Genomic DNA, 18,440 nt, shown 5'->3' on the forward strand with positions numbered 1-18,440 from the left:
TAATTAAATAAAGGAATTTTCAATCCCTCCCTGTCTCTCTCCCCCTCTGTCTCGCCATCCGTCTCTCACAATGGGAATGTGTTTTTGAAAGTGTGAGAGAAGGGGTTTTAGAAGGTAATGGAAGGATGGGAGCCTTGCGCTTGAGGTTTTTGTTTTGTTGTGTGATGTTATTGTATAAAGATTGTATGACAATGTTTTAATTGTTAATTTAATGTTAAATAACCCCCCGCTTTCCCTCCCCCCCCTCTCTCTCTCTCTCTCCCTCCCTTTCTCCCTCTTACTCTCTCTCTCTCTTTCTCTCTCGTTCCCTCTCTCCGTCTGGAGGTGCTACGTTTGACGTGGCGATGCGTTTCCTGTATGAGTGCCCGTGGCGGCGGCTGCAGGAGCTCAGAGCTCTCATCCCCAACGTGCCCTTCCAGATGCTGCTGCGGGGCGCCAATGCCGTGGGATACACCAACTACCCCGACAACGCAGTCTTCAAGTGAGCACACACACACACACACACACACACACACACACACACACAGAGACATACACACACACACGCGCGCACAGAACATTGTGGGGCACATCAAATACCACAAGGTAGTCGACACAGAAACACAAACATACACTCACAAACCCACACACAAACACACATGCACACAGCGTTGTGGGTTGCTACCCCGAAGAAAGTTTATGGGAAAGTGGGTGTTCACACACACACACACACACTCAGACACACACACTCAGACATACAATCACTCGTACTTAAACACACACACACACACACATACTCTTTAACCCACTTGACTGCTCAGGTATGGGATCAATTAGGTGACAAAAAGATTTACAAATACCCTGCAATTTGCAGACACAATGTGATTTATAAATGCCCCACGATTAGCAAATATGCTAATACAAATACAGAAGACACCTCACAAACAAACACAATGGGCTTTGCCAACACAGGACACACCTAGCAAAAAATTACAATAGGTACTGAAATAAAACCAATTTTATTAAATTAAATTAATTAATTAGTGAATGAATGAACGAGTGACTGTAGGCCTACGTTGATATAGGGTTAGGTATGAGTATGTACAGTACTGTGCAAAAGTTTTAGGCAGGTGTGAAAAAATGCTATGAACTAAGAATGCTTTGAAAAATGTAAACAATAAATGTTTATTTTTTATCCATTTACATGGTAAGACTGAGCACAGCAACAAGACACAACGTAGTTATACTGCATCAGCAGGGTCTCTCCCAGACAAAGATTTCAAAGCAGACAGGGGTTTCAAAATGTGCAGTTCCAGCTCTTTTGAAGAAGACGTTGAGGATCGTAGACGCAGTGTTCAGCCAAGGAAACTTAATGCAGCTGATGAAAAACACATCAAGCTTATTTACCTTCGAAATCGGAAGATTTCAAGCAGTGGCATCAGCTCAGAACTGGCAGAAACCAGTGGTACCCAGGTACAGACATTTACTGTCCGGGGAAGTCTGGCCAGAAGTGGTCTTCATGGAAAAGTTGCAGCCAAAAAGCTCTACCCCGACAAGGAAACAAGGCCAAGTGACTGAACTAAGCACGTAAACATAGAAACTAGGGTGCAGAAACATGGCAGAAGGTGCTCTGGACTGATGAGTCAAAATTAGAAATATTTGGCTGTAGAAGAAGGCAGTTTGTTCGCTGGAGGCTGGAGAGAGGTACAATAATGAGAGTCTGCAGGCAACAGTGAAGCATGGTAGAGGTTCCTTTCCAGTTTGGGGCTGCATTTCTGCAAGTGGAGTTGGAGATTTGGTCAGGATGAATGGTGTCCTCAATGCTGAGAAATACAGGCAGATACTAATCCATCATGCAATACCATCAGGGAGGCGTATGATTGGCACCAAATGTATTCTGCAGCAGGAACATAACCCCAAACATACAGCCAATGTCATTAACAACTATCTTCAGCTTAAAGAAGAACAGAAAGTACTGCAAGTAATGGTATGACCCCCACAGAGCCCTAATCTCTACATCATCGAGTCTGTCTGGGTTTACATGAAGAGACAGAAGAATTTTAGGAAGCCTACATCCACAGAAGATCTGTGGTTAGTTCTCTAAGATGTTTGGAACAATTTACCAGCCGTGTTCCTTCAAAAACTGCGCAAGTGTATCTGGAAGAATTGATGCTATTTTGAAGGCAAAGGGTGGTCACACAAAATATTGATTTAATTTAGAATTTTCTTCTGTTCCTTCACTGCATTTTGTTAATTTATGAAGAATTGATGAAAATAAACTGTTAACACTTCCATTTTTGAAAGCATTCTTAGTTTACAGCATTTTTTCACACCTGCCTAAAACTTTTGCACAGTACTGTATATCGGCTGTCTTTTAGATTGAATGAATGGCTTGGATGAATGGATAGGCTGCACTTTAAAATAACAATAAAAAACAGTTTTTTTACATTTTATTTTAAAAGCCCTTTTAGGGACAGGCATTGGAAATTAGCCTATGGCTACAAATGCTATGATGCCTTTCTGTTAGGCTGCTGTACAGCCTACGTGATGTGTATCTGTCCCTATCAAATAAACCGAAACTAACTAAACTATAACCTGCTGTATCAATGTCTGTGTGACCAACATCCTTAGAAAAGACCATTAAGACAGCCAACACCTCAGACTCTCAATAAGCCACTCAGGCTCCTGTTGGAAGCGCACTAAAAAGCCTACATAAAGAATGGATATATTACAACATGTGTAGTCATGGATATATTACAACAGTTGTAGTCCTACACAGGAGATTCCTTGAGCTATTGGTTGGGGACTTCCCACAGTGGCCAAAGCTCTCAATGTCCATTCACACAGTAGCATAATGATGATGGCAAATGGACTGCATTTTATATAGTGCTCTTCTACTCATAGAGTACTCAAAGGGCTTATCACATTAATGCCTCATACACCTACCCGTCATACATTGATGGCAGAGGCTAATATCAAAGGTGTCCACCTGCGCTTTGGGAGCAGTTGGGGGTTCAGTGTCTTGCTCAAGGACACTTGACACTTGGGGCCTGATTTACTAACAATGCGACCGCAGCTTAATCTGCGCCTTAGCCAAAGCGCAAATTACCGCACTGTGTTTTTCCGCATTTTTCGTGGTATTTATCAAACCAGATCCGCTTTGGGCAATCAGCGCCTTACTCCGCCCTTAAGTGTTAATTAGCGAGCCGCTAAAAGACGGGATAAATCGCCTGCATGTTACTGCCACCATGGGTGATTCGAGGAAGAGAAACGAAAGTTCAGCCAAGAGGAGATAGATATATTGGTTCAAATAGCAAACATTAACCTTTTACAAGGAAGGAATACACTGCTGCATCTGGCTTTTCAGGACAAAAAAACTCAATTACTTGATTCAATGTGCGCACAGTTATATTTTTGTTCTGCTGCCGATGCTGGGTTGGGTATACAGTGGGGAAAATAAGTATTTGAACCCCTGCCGACTTCGCAAGTTTGGCCACTTGCAAAGAAATGTGTGATCTACAATTTTAATGGTAGGTGTATTTTAACAGTGAGAAACAGAATATCAACAAAAAAATCCAGAAAACTGCATTTTATAAGATTTATGACTTAATTTGCATTTGATGCAAAAAATAAGTATTTGAACCCCCAAGCAAACAGCAAGAATTCTGGCTCCCAATGGCCAGTTATGTGCCCAAAAAGCACACAGATTAGTCCTCATTAGGTCTAACAAGGTATACCTGATCTCAACTGGTGACCTGTATAAAAGAAACCTGTCCAAAGAATCATACTCACACCTTCAACCTCACCACCATGAGCAAGACCAAAGAGCTGTCCAAAGACGTCAGAGATAAGATTGTGGACCTGCACAAGGCTGGAATGGGCTACAAAACCACCGGCAAGCAGCTTGGTGAGAAGCAGATAACTATTGGTGCGATTATTCATAAATGGAAGCAACACCAAACAACTGTCACCCGCTCTAGGTCTGGGGCTCCATGCAAGATATCCCCTCGAGCGGAATCAGTGATCATTCGAAAGGTGCAGAATAACCCCAGAACTACACAGGGGGAGCTTGTGAATGATCTCAAGGCAGCTGGGACCAGAGTCACCAAGAAAACCATTGGCAACACACCACGCCGTAATTTTTTGAAGTACTGCAGCACTCGCAAGGTCCCCCTGCTCAAGGAAGCGCATGTACAGGGCCATCTGAAGTTTACCATTGCACACTTGAATGATTCTAGGGAGGATTGGGAGACAGAATGTGGTCAGATGATACCAAAATCAAGCTCTTTGGCATCAACTCGACTTGCCGTGTTTGACAGGGGGGGGATGCTGAATATGACCCCAAGAGTACATCATACCCACCATCAAGCATGGAGGTGGAAACATTATGCTTTGGGGCTGTTTCTCTGCCAAGGGTACAGGACGACTCCACCGCATCAAGGGAACTATGGATGGGGCCATGTAACGTGGAATATTGGGCTTGAACTTCATTCCCTCATTCCCTCCCATTGAAAACACAACACAAAGATTTGGAGAGGATCTGGAAAGAGGAGTGGACCAAAATCCCTCCTGAGATGTTTGTAAACCTGGTGACCAACTACAAGAAACGTCTGACGTCTGTGCTTGCCAATAAGGGTTATTCCACCAAGTACTAAGCCATTTTTGTCAGTCAGTTTTGGGGGTTCAAATACTTATTTTTTGCATCAAATGCAAATAAAGTCATAAATGTTATAAAATGCATTTTTCTGGATTTTTTTGTTGATATTCTGTTTCTCACTGTTAATATCCATCTACCATTACAATTATAGATCACACATTTCTTTGCAAGTGGCCAAACTTGTGAAATCGCAAGGGGTTCAAATACTTATTTTCCCCACTGTAGGTGTCATTATCGGTGGCTGTTGGGGATACCCACCATCACCTACAGGGAGATGTTTAAAAGAACACGATTATAAAGAATATGCTATTGGGTGGCATTAATGCATAAACTGTCTAATATAACAATATAGATGTGTACATGGCGAGATTAATAATTTCTACAAGGGACATGGGTTCACTACAATATATCCCCACTGAAACAAATACATTTACCAAGTAGCCAGGCCTCTCCAAAATCCTTGTAGCTCAATCTTGGATAGATGGCACTATTCCGAAAGATAAAACTGTCATGGACAGATCCAGGGTATTTGGCAACCACGTTAGTATTGGTCATGTTGGCATCACATATGACCTGGACATTCATTTAATATGTGTGCTTTCTGTTTCGGTAAATGTGTTCGTGGATTGAAGGTGGGACTGTTTGGATGTGGGTGTAATCAATGGCTCCAATTACGTCCGTAAAGTTTGCAATTTGAAAAAAGTCCTGTTTGATGTCTCTAATTTCAGCTATGGTAGTAGGGAAATGTTTATATTGACCAGTGCGCCATAGCAATGCGTCGAGTACCTGGGTGAATATCTGGCTGAGTGAAGGCTGAGATATACCAACTGCTGATGCTATAACTGTTTGAAATGATCCGGATGCCAGTATTTGCAATGTTGCCAGGAGTTTAACAACTGATGGAATGGAATGTGATCGCCGGGTGGAGGGTTCGATGTCGTCTCTGATCTGGTTCAGTAATTGTAGTATTGCGCCGCTGGTTAACCTGTACCGTCTAATGATTTCTGGTTCGCTTAACTGGGAAAGTGTTATTCGTGTTGAAAAAATTATTTCTGCGCGTTGTCTTTGTCTGTGTCTTCGCCTTGTTCTTATAATTGCTGCCATATTGAAGTTTTCAGACTCAATCAAAATAGCGCTTCCTGGTTAAGACGTGCTTTTATGAGGCGGATAATTATCCCGCAAATTAGAGATGCACTCTCGCCAGGCAGTTTTAGTAAATACCACGGAATACATAATTAGGCGCACTTATTGCCTCTCCTCCCACCTCTTTGCGGCGCACACCCACTTTTCCTTATACCCTCCGACCAGCGGTAATCTGCGCTTCTACTCAAATGCGCCTCCTTTGTAAATACCGTTTTATGTTTACACCCGCTATTTTACGAAATGGGCGCAATCCTGTTAGTAAATAAGGCCCTCGGTGAGATGGAGTTGGGCTGGAACTAGCCACCTTCCAATAGCTAAATTACTCCTCCACCTCCTGAAGCACTGTCTTGATCATGATCACCATCTTAGGTACGGTTTTAACTGCTTGTTAATGTAAAATCGACAAGTTGTAGACTCAATGCAAAAATGGGAAACATAACCACCAAGTGTCACTGTTGTGTTCATTGTCAATAAACACCAGGATGAGTAAAGATTCTGATGTAAGTGACTTTGACAGTAGTGGTCTTGATGTTGCCAGTCAAGGGTGGTTTGATCATCAGAAACCACTGATCTAGGATTTTGACCAAAAATATCCATTGACCATAGCCTACGTTCTAAGGGTGGAAAGACCTTGTTAATGAGAGAGGCCTTTAGGATGAAGACAACCGGTTTAGAACAGAATCCCTGATCGCATATCACAAACCACACCCTGAGCAGGAATCGCTTCGAGGTTTCAAAAACAATATAGCTACTTTAGAGTACTGTACACAGATAACACAATCGCTACACTGCAAGCCCTTAGGGTTGGTGGTGAAACGGGAGGTCGTAGCATGAGGACCGTTCAGAGTGCAAAGACATAACTAATGCATACTGAGACTGAGCTCTGACCACGCCAAACTTTATTGTGCATCCACATAAGAAAAATAGAACAATTCAGAGAAAAACATTGCGTTTGGATGTGCTATATGAACCCGAGCAAAGTAGCTAAAAATACAGCATTATCAATACAGCTATAGTAATGTATAGTTAGGTACAATGTGTAGCTATTTGTGCGATATACCTTACTTATCTTATTAATAAAATGAAACAACTAAATTAAAATCCAACTAATGCAAAAAAAGATAAATAAACGTTCTTATTCTCTAGTCGCACAACCAACCAGCCATTTCATGAGCTGAATTGAGCGCCACCTGCTGTTTTGGTGCCTTTACATTTGCAACTCAAAGAAGCGCAAAACCAGAGCCATAAGTCACCTGCCAACAGATGACGTGGGTGCTGTGTATTTGTAGAAAACATGTGTTGCCGTTGTAAAACCTATAATACAGACATGCAAAATGTGGTTTATTTATTTCCATTCTTTGTTTACATTTGTGGAACCTGTCCTTCATTTGCTTGTGAGTAGCATTTTTATCTGCAAAAGACTTTGGATGTTTTTGATAGGCGTGTCCTGTATTTGCAAAGCACATTGGATGTTTTTGATAGGCGTGTCTTGTATTTGCAAAGCACATTGGATATTTTTGATAGGCGTGTCCTGTATTTGCAAGATACATTGGATGTTTTTAATAGGCGTGTCCTGTTTTTGAAAAATAACATTGTATGTTGTTGGTAGGCGTGCCCTGTATTTGTAAAGCATGTTTGATGTTTTTGACAGGCAAAGCAGTATTTGCAAAGCACATTGTGTTTGTTTGAGAAGCGTGTCCTGTATTTGTAAATCGCAGGCTATTTTGCAAATCTTTTTATCACTAAATCGATCCCATGACAATGTCTCATGCAATGTCATACATGTAAACACACTCATACATATGGATTGTATCTTGAGGCAAAACCTGGCAAACATGTCTCCCTGACAGACCCACAATGCCTTCACTTAGCCTTGGTACTATGAATGGAGTAGCCAATTTTCCCCAGCTATGTGGGACATTGTTTATTTATGGCTGCTGTGAGCCAAAGGTGTTGTGCCTGCCTATGAAACACCTGCAATTTATTATAGTGTGTGTGTGTGTGTGTGATTAACATATGTTAATCATGCACACATATGTAAATCCTGGCCCTGGCTGTAGAATTAGCGCGGGGCCTGCTAGTGTCCCAGCGGCGCAGTGGTATTTCTTCACGGCGATAATCATGACAGCACCTCATCCCATCCCTTCCTTTTCATCCTCATCCTCATCCACACACATCTCCAACTGTTGCACCTGAGGCACTCATGAAATTAGCACTGTCGTTGCGCGACCTTTCAGAGCACTAAGCCATTCCTACACTTATACACACACACACACAAACACACACACACACACCCAGCCCAGAGGATCCTCTCACGGCGATGGTGTGTATCTAGAGAATTATAGGTAATCGAACGTCAGCGTGTTAGTCGAGTGATTTTTTTTTGAAGCCAAGGCAAATGAAGTAAGAGTAAGCGTAGCCTGTTTGCACTAATACGTGTGCTTATTACGGGGTGTTTGCAAAAAGTGCATAATTCATCTTGACCTCCGTGCGTGTGGAGCGCATGTGATCTCCAAGGAGGGAGCCGAGGGATGCGTTTGAAACGCTTTCAAATTACTCCTAATCGTATTTGGAGAAATGTTCAGGGACACTAAATGTTTTGAGGCATTAATGTCCTTCTGAGTATTTTTTATGTTCTAATGTGGACATGATGAGCAGGGACAACGACACGCAAAGATCCAGAGAAGAGGTAGGATGGGGTGATCACCTGAAGGCTTGTATTGAGTATAGGCCCACGCTCTTAATGGCTGCTACTAATGGGATTTTAAGCAGCGTCTGGGAGCAACACCTGCACCTTCATGCAAGCCGTCTTCTCTCGCTTCTTTTGTTTGCTGCTTTCCTTTTTTCTGCTGCTGTCTTTGTGTAGCTCTTCTTTCTCTCCAACCTCTTTTCTTTTCATCTCTTCTTTCTCTTCTTTCTCTCCAACCTCTTTTCTTTTCATCTCTGTCTCTACACCTGCTCCTCCTTTTTCCCTCCATCCATTTATTTTCATCTCTTCATATTCTGCATCCTCATTTTGTCCTTTCCTTTGTCCTTTCTTCGGCTTATCCTTTCCACTATTCATGCCTTTCCATCTTTCCATCCTCACCTTTCCGGACTCGTCTCTGTCCTTCTCTCATGTCCTAATGAACATGTCCTTCTCTCATGTCCTCTCATGTCCTAATGAACATGTCCTTCTCTCATGTCCTCTCATGTCCTAATGAACATGTCCTTCTCTCATGTCCTTCTCTCATGTCCTCTCATGTCCTAATGAACATGTCCTTCTCTCATGTCCTCTCATGTCCTAATGAACATGTCCTTCTCTCATGTCCTCTCATGTCCTCTCATGTCCTAGTCACATGACCTCCTCTCATGTCCTTCTCTCATGTCCTCTCATGTCCTAGTCACATGACCTCCTCTCATGTCCTAATCACATGACCTCCTCTCATGTCCTAGTCACATGACCTCCTCTCATGTCCTAGTCACATGACCTCCTCTCATGTCCTAGTCACATGACCTCCTCTCATGTCCTAGTCACATGACCTCCTCTCATGTCCTTCTCTCATGTCCTCTCATGTCCTAATCACATGACCTCCTCTCATGTCCTTCTCTCATGTCCTTCTCTCATGTCCTCTCATGTCCTAATCACATGACCTCCTCTCATGTCCTAATCACATGACCTCCTCTCATGTCCTCTCATGTCCTCTCATGTCCTAATCACATGACCTCCTCTCATGTCCTAGTCACATGACCTCCTCTCATGTCCTTCTCTCATGTCCTCCTCTCATGTCCTAGTCACATGACCTCCTCTCATGTCCTAGTCACATGTCCTCCTCTCATGTCCTAGTCACATGACCTCCTCTCAAGTCTTTCTGTCATGTCTCAGTCTATCTCTCCCTCCACTCCTCTCCACCCAGGTTCTGCGAGGTGGCCAAGGAGAACGGCATGGACATCTTCCGCGTCTTCGACTCCCTCAACTACCTTCCCAACATGATCCTGGGCATGGAGGCGGCCGGCTCGGCGGGTGGCGTGGTGGAGGCCGCCATCTCCTACACTGGCGACGTGTCCGACCCCATGCGGCAGAAGTACTCCCTAGACTACTACCTGGAGCTGGCCGAGGAGCTGGTCAAAGCCGGCACACACATACTGGCCATTAAGGTATGGTGGCCAAAAAGGGACAAGTAGAGCCACAGTAACTGCATAGAGGTTAAAAATAGCAATCCCTGATTTGTAAATCATAGACATTGTGGTAAGATTGTGGTGTGTGTAATGGCACCTTACATCCTTTTAGGTGATATTGTGTAGAAGCTTGTCATTTTTATTTGAAATAACATAAGGCTGAACAGCAGACTGATTGCTCTCCAAGGTCTTCATTCAGTCACCTACCTTTCATTTAGTTTTCTTCAATATTTGTTCCTTTCATCTCGCTCTGTCTCTTTATCTTTGCCTTTCTGCATATCTCTCCTGCACTTTGCATGTGGTGTCAGTTGGGTTGGATGGAGTTTAATTTATTTATTTCTGATTAGTGATGGTTTTTTTAACGATTAATGATACAGTAGTAATTTTTCAAATGATATTCATCTTTTATTTTTTTTATGACAAACGATTCTTAAAGGCAGTCTCTTTCTCTCTCTCTCTCCAGGACATGGCCGGGCTCTTGAAGCCCGAGTCTAGCCGGCTCCTGATTGGTGCGCTGCGTGACCGCTTCCCCGAGGTACCCATCCACGTGCACACCCATGACACGGCGGGAGCGGGGGTGGCCGCCATGCTGGCGTGTGCCAAGGCCGGGGCAGATGTGGTGGACGTGGCCGTGGACTCCATGTCCGGCATGACCTCCCAACCCAGCATGGGCGCCATGGTAGCCTGCACCAACGGCACCAAACTCAACACAGGTGAGTCACGACCATTTTACTAAACTCAACACTGGTGAGTCAGGACTAGGGTGGCTAAACTCAACACTGGTGAATCCGTACAATGCTGTTTAAGTTAACACAGGTGAGTCAGGAGTCACGACCATGTTACTAAACTCAACACTGATGAATCAGGACCATGTTGCTAAACTCCACACTGGTGAGTCACAACCATGCTGTTTAAATTAACACTGAGGAATCAGGACCATGTGGCTAAACTTAACATTGGTGAGTCAAAACCAGTTGCTAAACTCAACACCTGTGAATCCGTACCATGCTGTTTAAGTTGATACTGATGAGTCAGGACCATGTTGCTAAAACTCCACAGCGGTTTGTGAAGTCAGTGTAGCTAAGTCATGTTACACAGCAGAGACAATCATGCACATTTTGTACAATCAAAAGAGCTACAGCCTCCAAAAAAGGCCTGTGCAGAATTCTCCTACATTAAATAAGAAAGCCAAGTTCAATACTCTTACAGAAAAAGGAATAGAAGAAAGTGAACCCCCTGGATTACATTTGGTGGAGATAAGTGAACGGGCAATACAGGATACTCGTATTTGATAAAATAAAGTGGGAAAGTGAAGTCAGTAAAAACACGTGATGCACTGCCTCGGAACGCCTGAGAGATTGAACTCTTGGACCTCCCTCCACGCCAGGGGTCGGCAGGAAGGCTGAAGGGCTTGTCATTCACCATGGCCATTGGCACGGGAACCAGGCCAGAGAGGTTGTCAGTCAGAATCCACGCATCAACACACACCCAAGCACCCCCCACACACACATTCACACACACACACACACACACACACACAACCCCCCGCAGCAATCAATAGCGACTGATTGGAGCCAGGCTGTCAATCAATCAACAGTCAAGTGTAGGCACTCTTTGTGTCACTCAATAGAGAGCTGTAGAGTTTCCTGTTTCCATCTAATGTTAATGGAATCAGGTGTTTGCTTGTGTGTGTGTGTGTGTGTGTATGTGTTTGTGTGGTGTGTGTGGGTGTGTGTGTGTGTGTAAGAGAGCGTGCTTGTAAGTGTGCGTGACTTGTGCCGGTCAGCATGTCTGTTCTGTGCGTGATGTAGCGGACAGAAAGCCTGCTGACCATCGGTGATGACCATACTGCCAACAGGGAAGCGAAGAGGCACGCAGGCAAAAGCGTAGAGAAGTGGGAGTCGAAAGATCGAGAGGAGAATAAGGATGGAGAAAGAGAGTTGAACAAAGGGAAAGATACGGGAGGGGAAGAGAGACAGATGGGTAAAGAGGGAGCGTGAGAGAGAGAGAGAGAGAGAAAGAGAGAAGAAAGAGTGGCCTTGTGGGAAATGTGTTGTGTTGTTGTTGTGTCTTATGTCATGTAGCTGGAAGGCAGTGAAGCAGTGCCGGGGGTGCGGGGGGGAAGTGCACGGGTGGAACGAGGTCTCAGGTCGCCGGGGCAACCGTGATGCTCAAGGTGAACTGAGGAGAACAGGCTCAGTGGGTAGCGTCATCAGTTTTGGTGTCAGTGTGGACTGGTTTCCCCCGCACTGTGGGGTAGCTGGCCTCTGACAGGGGTTGTGTTGTTTGTGACGCTCTTCTCGTCAGCTGAGGCGAAGCGTTTCGATTGGTCGGGAGTAGCATCATCTAGTTTGTGTTGTTCTAGTCTGAGCAATGTCAGTTGTGTAGATTGTAAATGTGTTGTACAATTGTGTAATGTTTGTAAAGATTTTTTGTGGTTATAGAGAGTTAGAGTATTGGACAGTGTGTGTGTGTGTGTGTGTTTGTGTGTGTGTGTGTGTGTGTGTGTGTGTGTGTGTGTGTGTGTGTGTGTGTGTGTGTGTGTGTGTGTGTGTTCAAGCGAGGGATAGTGAGGGATGACTCAACACATAAGTGGATCTTTCAGGCGGTGGATGTGTTCTCACTGCACAGAGTACATTTGCTTGTCGGCCATTATGTTAAGTATTCCTACTGCTGAAGTGCACAGTCTAGTGTCTTCCTGTGTGTGTGATTGTGTGTGTGAGTGTGTGTGTGTGTGTGTGTGAGTGTGTGTGTGTGTGTGTGTGTGTGTGTGTGTGTGTGTGTGTGTGTGTGTGTGTGTGTGTGTGTGTGTGTTTGTATATGTGTGTATATGTGTGTCTGTGTGTGTCTGTGTGTGTGTTAATGTGTATTTCTGTGTGTTAATGTGTGTTTCTCTGTGTGTCTGTGTGTGTGTATGTGTGCGTGCGCGTGCATGCGTGTTTACTGGAGAAGCACACCATTGCTCACTGCCTGCTTGCTTATTTATTTATCAAGGATTCCTCACGGCTTGACCTTCTTTCTTCACCCCCACCTTCTCTCCGTCTCCCCCTCTCACTCCCTCGCCTTTAATACCTCTCCCTGTCTCTCTTTCTTGTAGTCTCTCTCTCTCTCTTTCTCTCACTCTCTCTCTCCCAGGCACACACACACACACACACACACACACACACACACACACACACACACACACACACACACACACACACACACACTGACTCTTTCCTTGTTCCCCTCTCTCTGCCTTAACGAGAGTGTGCAGTGTTGCCAAGTTAATTGAATTGTCTTGAAGCTGTCAGGTTATCCAGGCAAACAGATGTACTGTATCTTCCACCGTTTCCCCCGCTTCACCCGTTTTCTTATTTTTCCCTCTCCCTCTCTCTCTCTCTCTCTCTTTCTCTTTCTCTCTCTCCTCCTCCCTCCCTCCCCTCTTCCTCCGTACTCTTTCATTACTGCAGTGTGCAGCCTATTTGTCATCTCCTTATTCCCACACACCCTGCTTAACACATGCACTATTGTTGCCTCCGTCTCCAGAGCCATGCCTTTGCTTCCTATTCCTCTCCCTTCCTCCCTGGCTCACTCACTTCCTTTCTTCATTCCTCTTCCCCCCTCTCTTTCGCCTCCATAGCTCTCCATTCTCCCCATCAGGACGCATTTGTTTTCCTTTTTTTCCCCATTTCAGAGTTTTTCTCTCTCCCAGGCCCCTTTTATCCTCCATTTTGAAAGAGGTCTGCTCCCCTTGTTAGTCCTGCTGTCCTCTTCCTCTCCTTCTCTCTCTGTTCCCTCCTTTTTATCCTCGCCCTCTTCCTCGCCTGACTCTGAGCCCTTTTGTGCCAGGGCTTCGGGTCTAAGACGTCGCCCCAACTCTGCACCGCAAGCAAAAAAAAAAGGAGGAGACAACGTGTGCCTGGAACCCACAGCTAATCCACGGAGCGCCTCAGTGAGACAAAAAGAAAAGTTTCAGCCCTTCTCTCTGTGTCTTGTAAGACGCCTTAATGCCCAGAACGTGATTTCCGATGGAAGGGAGTGTCTGTGTGTGTGTGTGTGTGTGTGTGTGTGTGTGTGTGTGTGTGTGTGTGTGTGTGTGTGTGTGTGTGTGTGTGTGTGTGTGTGTGTGTGTGTGTGTGTGTGTGTGATTGTGTGTGTGTGTGATTGTGTGTGTGTGTGTGTGTGTGTTTGTGAGAGTGTGTGTGTGTGTGTGAGTGTGTGATTGTGTGTGTGTGTGTGTGTGAGTGTGTTAGCGTGTGAGTGTGTGATTGTGTGTGTGTGTGTGTGTGTGTGTGTGTGTGTGTGTGTGTGTGTGTGTGAGTGTGTGAGCGTGTGATTGTGTGATTGTGTGTGTGTGTGTGTGTGAGAGTGTGTGTGTGTCTGGTGTGTGTGTGAGTGTGTGTGGGTGGGGTGGGCTGGGGTTGGATGAAGAACAGGCCCAGGCCCAAGCCTCAATCATCTCAAAAATATAACTCTATTTGAAGCTTTTCGGCGAATCCGCGCCAGCTAAGCACTTAATTCCTAGTTAACCGCGGCTCAACTGCCGGCTGAGTTGCGGATCCTCTCTTGTCGCTCTGCCATTCCTCTTGATGAAGTGATGGTCTGCGCGAGGAGATTGTGGGAATCGATGTGTCAGCAGCGTGGCTCGCTGATTATCAGCGGGATTGGTGGCAGGCGGGGATTGAGCCAGTGAAACGGATCTTTCATTAAGGCTCCGTGGCTTTCGAGGGCTCTTCTCCTGCGCTGGAGTTGGAGTTTAGATCACTGTCTGTGCGTTCTCTGCGTTTGGACGTAGAGACATGAAAATGAATCTATGGGCACATGTGACTGTCCGTGTGTGTGTGTGTGTGGGTGTGTGTGTGTGTGTGTGTGTGTGTGTGTGTGTGTGTGTGTGTGTGTGTGTGTGGATTTTAGTCATAGCAACATGTGCACAAGGGGCTGTGTCACAATGTGTGCTCAATACAGGCAGGAGATATATCTGTCTGTGCATTCATTCACACGTGCATGTCTCTGTCTGTGTAAGTGCGTGTGTGTGTGTGTGTCTGTGTGTGCGTGTGTGTCTGTGCATTCACTCACACATGCACGTCTCTGTCTGTGTGAGTGTATGTGTGTGTGTGCATGCGTGCTTGCTTGTGTGTGGGTGTGTGTGTAGTCTTTTCCCAAGGCGTGTGTGCGTTACTCAATACACCACTGTGACAGCAGTGTGTGATCATTTTAATGGGACACAACACAGTAGCAATGTCACCATGACTCCATATAAGAAAGGCTATGACCACGTTAGGGGCTTACTCAAAAGAGACTGCAGGAAGTTTGAGGGTGGTTATGTCTGTATGTGAGCGTGTGTGTGTGCATGTGTGTGTGTGTGTGCGTGCATGTTCAAGTGCGTGTTTGTGCTCAATTGTGTGTGAATGAGTGTGAGTGTGCGTCGTGGCATGTTTTCGCATGCGTTCCTGTGTGCGATTGAGCGCATAACAGTGATTTAACTGTGCGTGACTGCAACAGTATGTGGCACTTTCACTTTGCCTAGAGACACAACCAGAGGTGCCACTGTTGGGGCATGGGGCTGTTAGCACGTGGCTTGATTCAATTAGCATTGATTACGGTGCCCTGACAGCAACATGGGCACGCATCGATTGATTGACAAACAGGCCGCGTGGACTTGCATCAAAGATGGATGCAAAGGCTTAGCGTGTTTGTTGTTTTGGATCCTTTGCCTCTGGTGTCCATGTTTTTGAGGGAGCGCTGATTACGCCTAGTGTGCTTTGATAGTGCCAAGAAACAGACCCTCTTTCTCTTGGTCTTGTTTTATTTGGCTGCCATAGGTATTGTGCATATTTAGCGCCATCTGCTCGTCCCTCTGTCTCCTTTCATCCGGTGGTTGTTTGTCTTTGTTATACTGTGGCTTTCATCGCTGTATTGTGTCGGCTATAGCTGAGGAAGCAACGCTACATCCTAAATATTCGTCTGTGTGTCTGTGTGTCTGTCTGTCTGTCTGTCTGTCTGTCTGTCTGTCTGTCTGTCTGTCTGTCTGTCTGTCTGTCTGTCTGTCTGTCTGTCGGTCTGTCTGTCTTCCATTCTATCGATCTGTATATTTTTCTATCTACCTGCCACTCCCTTGATACATCTATGCTGTATGAATCAGTCACTCTCGACATAAGTTAAGAAAGCTTTGCTGTCATGAGTTTCCCCTTTACTGTTTTTGTTACCACATGAACTACTGTGAAAGACGGCAAAGCATAGACAAGCTATATTGTGCCGGTGGAAATCCAAACAATTATACAGTGTACAATTGAGCAAGTATTCCGATTTTTTTCAATTGCTGTGACACATTTCCTGAAACATTTTTTAGCACTTTCCGAATGGTATGTGCGTTTTTTTTAATCAGTTTATACGGCACAGCAGCATAAATCTGCGGATTAGTTGCCCACATTTACAACTTGTTGAGAAACAACAGGGAAATCTTCTTCTCAGATGCACTCATTCCCCATAAGCCTCTACTATGAGCCCCCGTAATGGCATCCAATCATGAAGCAGATGATCACAGACTATCCTCCTCGCCCAGAAAAGGCCACTCATTTGGGTGAGGTAATGAAGAATAGAGTGGGGAAAAGAGCTACTTCAGCAGTCTGTGGAAGCCACCAACCCCCCCTGCCTGATTGGCTTTGAGTGCTGAATGTTTACATTGCCCCCAGTGACCATAGTAATCTGGCTAGATGTTTCATACAAACTCCCCCTCATTCTGAAGAATGAGATCCCTCTAGAGCTTGTCCAATAAAATGAGGAGATATTATGTAAGGCCTTATGGTGGAGTTATGAGCAAATCCACTTATGTGGGTTGAAGTTCTCTGTTATTCTACGTCAGCCACAATGCTGGCCTGACACAAGCTGTTTCTCAGCGGCCCATCGCATTCTGATTAATCTTCTGCTTTCGGTTGGTTTGAGTCCAACAACAATCAAGGTTCATGAGTAGTTTATCTGTTTATGTCTGCAGACATAAAAAAAATTTTTGCTGAAATTGCACTGAAATCTCCACAAAAGAATGAGAAAATGCTGGAGCGTGGAGTTTTTAACAAAGAGTTTGTCATTCGAGAATTGTGATTTAGAGTTATTGAGAAACCCAGCAATAATGGAGGATTAATAGGCCAGAAATGGAGACAGACTAAGCAAACAAATGGCATTATTCAATCCCCTGTAGCCCTATAAAAAGTACTACAACTACATTTTTATAGTCTCTCAATGTACTACTTTATAGTCTCTCGATTTTCTGTTCTGTTATTTTCTGGTCTGTTTCTCATTCTGTTTCTCTCCCCTTCTCGCAGGCGTCTCCCTGGACAAGGTCTTCGACTACAGCGAGTACTGGGAGGTGGCGAGGGGCCTGTACGCGCCGTTCGACTGCACGGCCACCATGAAGTCGGGCAACTCCGACGTGTACGAGAACGAGATCCCCGGCGGCCAGTACACCAACCTGCACTTCCAGGCGCACAGCATGGGCCTGGGCAACAAGTTCAAGGCCGTGAAGAAGGCCTACGCTGAGGCCAACAAGCTCCTGGGAGACCTCATCAAGGTGAGCAGGGATCGGGATCGGGGCTGTAAACGCGTTGTTGACTTGTTTACCTTGTTATTTACTCCGTCGCCCTCCGGGAACGCACAGGATTACTGCATCTTCTACTCTCCATATACCCCCCCCCCCCACCACCACCACCGACCACCCCCTACCGCCACCCCAGCCTTGTACCACTTCTACCCATTTGTGGAGTAAATAATCTCCTCTTCATCCTCGCCTTACGATCTTCCTCCTTGCTTTGATGTCCCTCCTGGGACCTTAACTGCTGGGCCCAGAGGAGATGTGGTGCCCGCTGCCTATCAAGTGGTGATTTCATCATGTTGGTATTTACATGGCCGATTTGGATACGGTTCACCTGGTGTTTATTTCCTTATTTACCTCCCCACACATCTAAACACCCATCTGCTCTCACCACCATGTCAAAAGCCTGGGCTTAACCTCAGTCAACACACGACCCCCCCACCCCCACCCCACCCTGACTCCTACCTCATGCTGCAGGTCTCGAACAGACATGGTGAATTATCATGCTATGTACACACAAACACACCTACACACACATACGCACACACACACACACACACACACACACACACACACACACACGCATACAAACACGCTGTAAATCCAGGTTGCAACTGACAGCTAAGTCTGAATGACACTATCTTGGAGACACAGCCCTGGATAGGGGATGGGTTTGTTTGTGTCTGTGTTGTGTAAGCTGCTCCTAGCTGATGCAATCATCTGTCAGTGTAATGCTGATGGATGGAGCTTTACATTCACGCCACTCCGAGGTCACATATGTGACCATTTGTTCATCTTGACAGAAGTTAATCTTCTGTTTTCAATATAAGTTGCTAATATTCAGTCTATGTGGCTGGTATTATGGGTGATTTCGTGACCTTGAGCAGAGATTGGCAGATGTTGCCCATGTTGCGAGGCGCTGTTTTGTTAATAGTG

General features: G+C 45.2%; 1 protein-coding gene across 1 annotated transcript in view; it reads left to right on the forward strand.

The window, feature by feature from the left end:
- Positions 1 to 344: 344 nt before the first annotated feature.
- Positions 345 to 18,440, forward strand: part of pcxb (pyruvate carboxylase b) — a gene marked incomplete at both ends in the record, with an annotated part of 43,759 nt that continues 25,663 nt past the window's right edge. Inside the window, 6 exons of the mRNA XM_080839858.1 lie at positions 345 to 481; positions 9,676 to 9,916; positions 10,401 to 10,650; positions 11,335 to 11,395; positions 12,022 to 12,113; positions 17,239 to 17,483. Of these exons, the coding sequence (XP_080695984.1) occupies positions 345 to 481; positions 9,676 to 9,916; positions 10,401 to 10,650; positions 11,335 to 11,395; positions 12,022 to 12,113; positions 17,239 to 17,483 (1,026 nt within the window). The remainder of the gene's footprint in view (positions 482 to 9,675; positions 9,917 to 10,400; positions 10,651 to 11,334; positions 11,396 to 12,021; positions 12,114 to 17,238; positions 17,484 to 18,440) is intronic.

Source organism: Sprattus sprattus (genome assembly GCF_963457725.1).
Source record: "Sprattus sprattus genome assembly, chromosome: 5".
Lineage (NCBI taxonomy): Eukaryota > Metazoa > Chordata > Actinopteri > Clupeiformes > Clupeidae > Sprattus > Sprattus sprattus.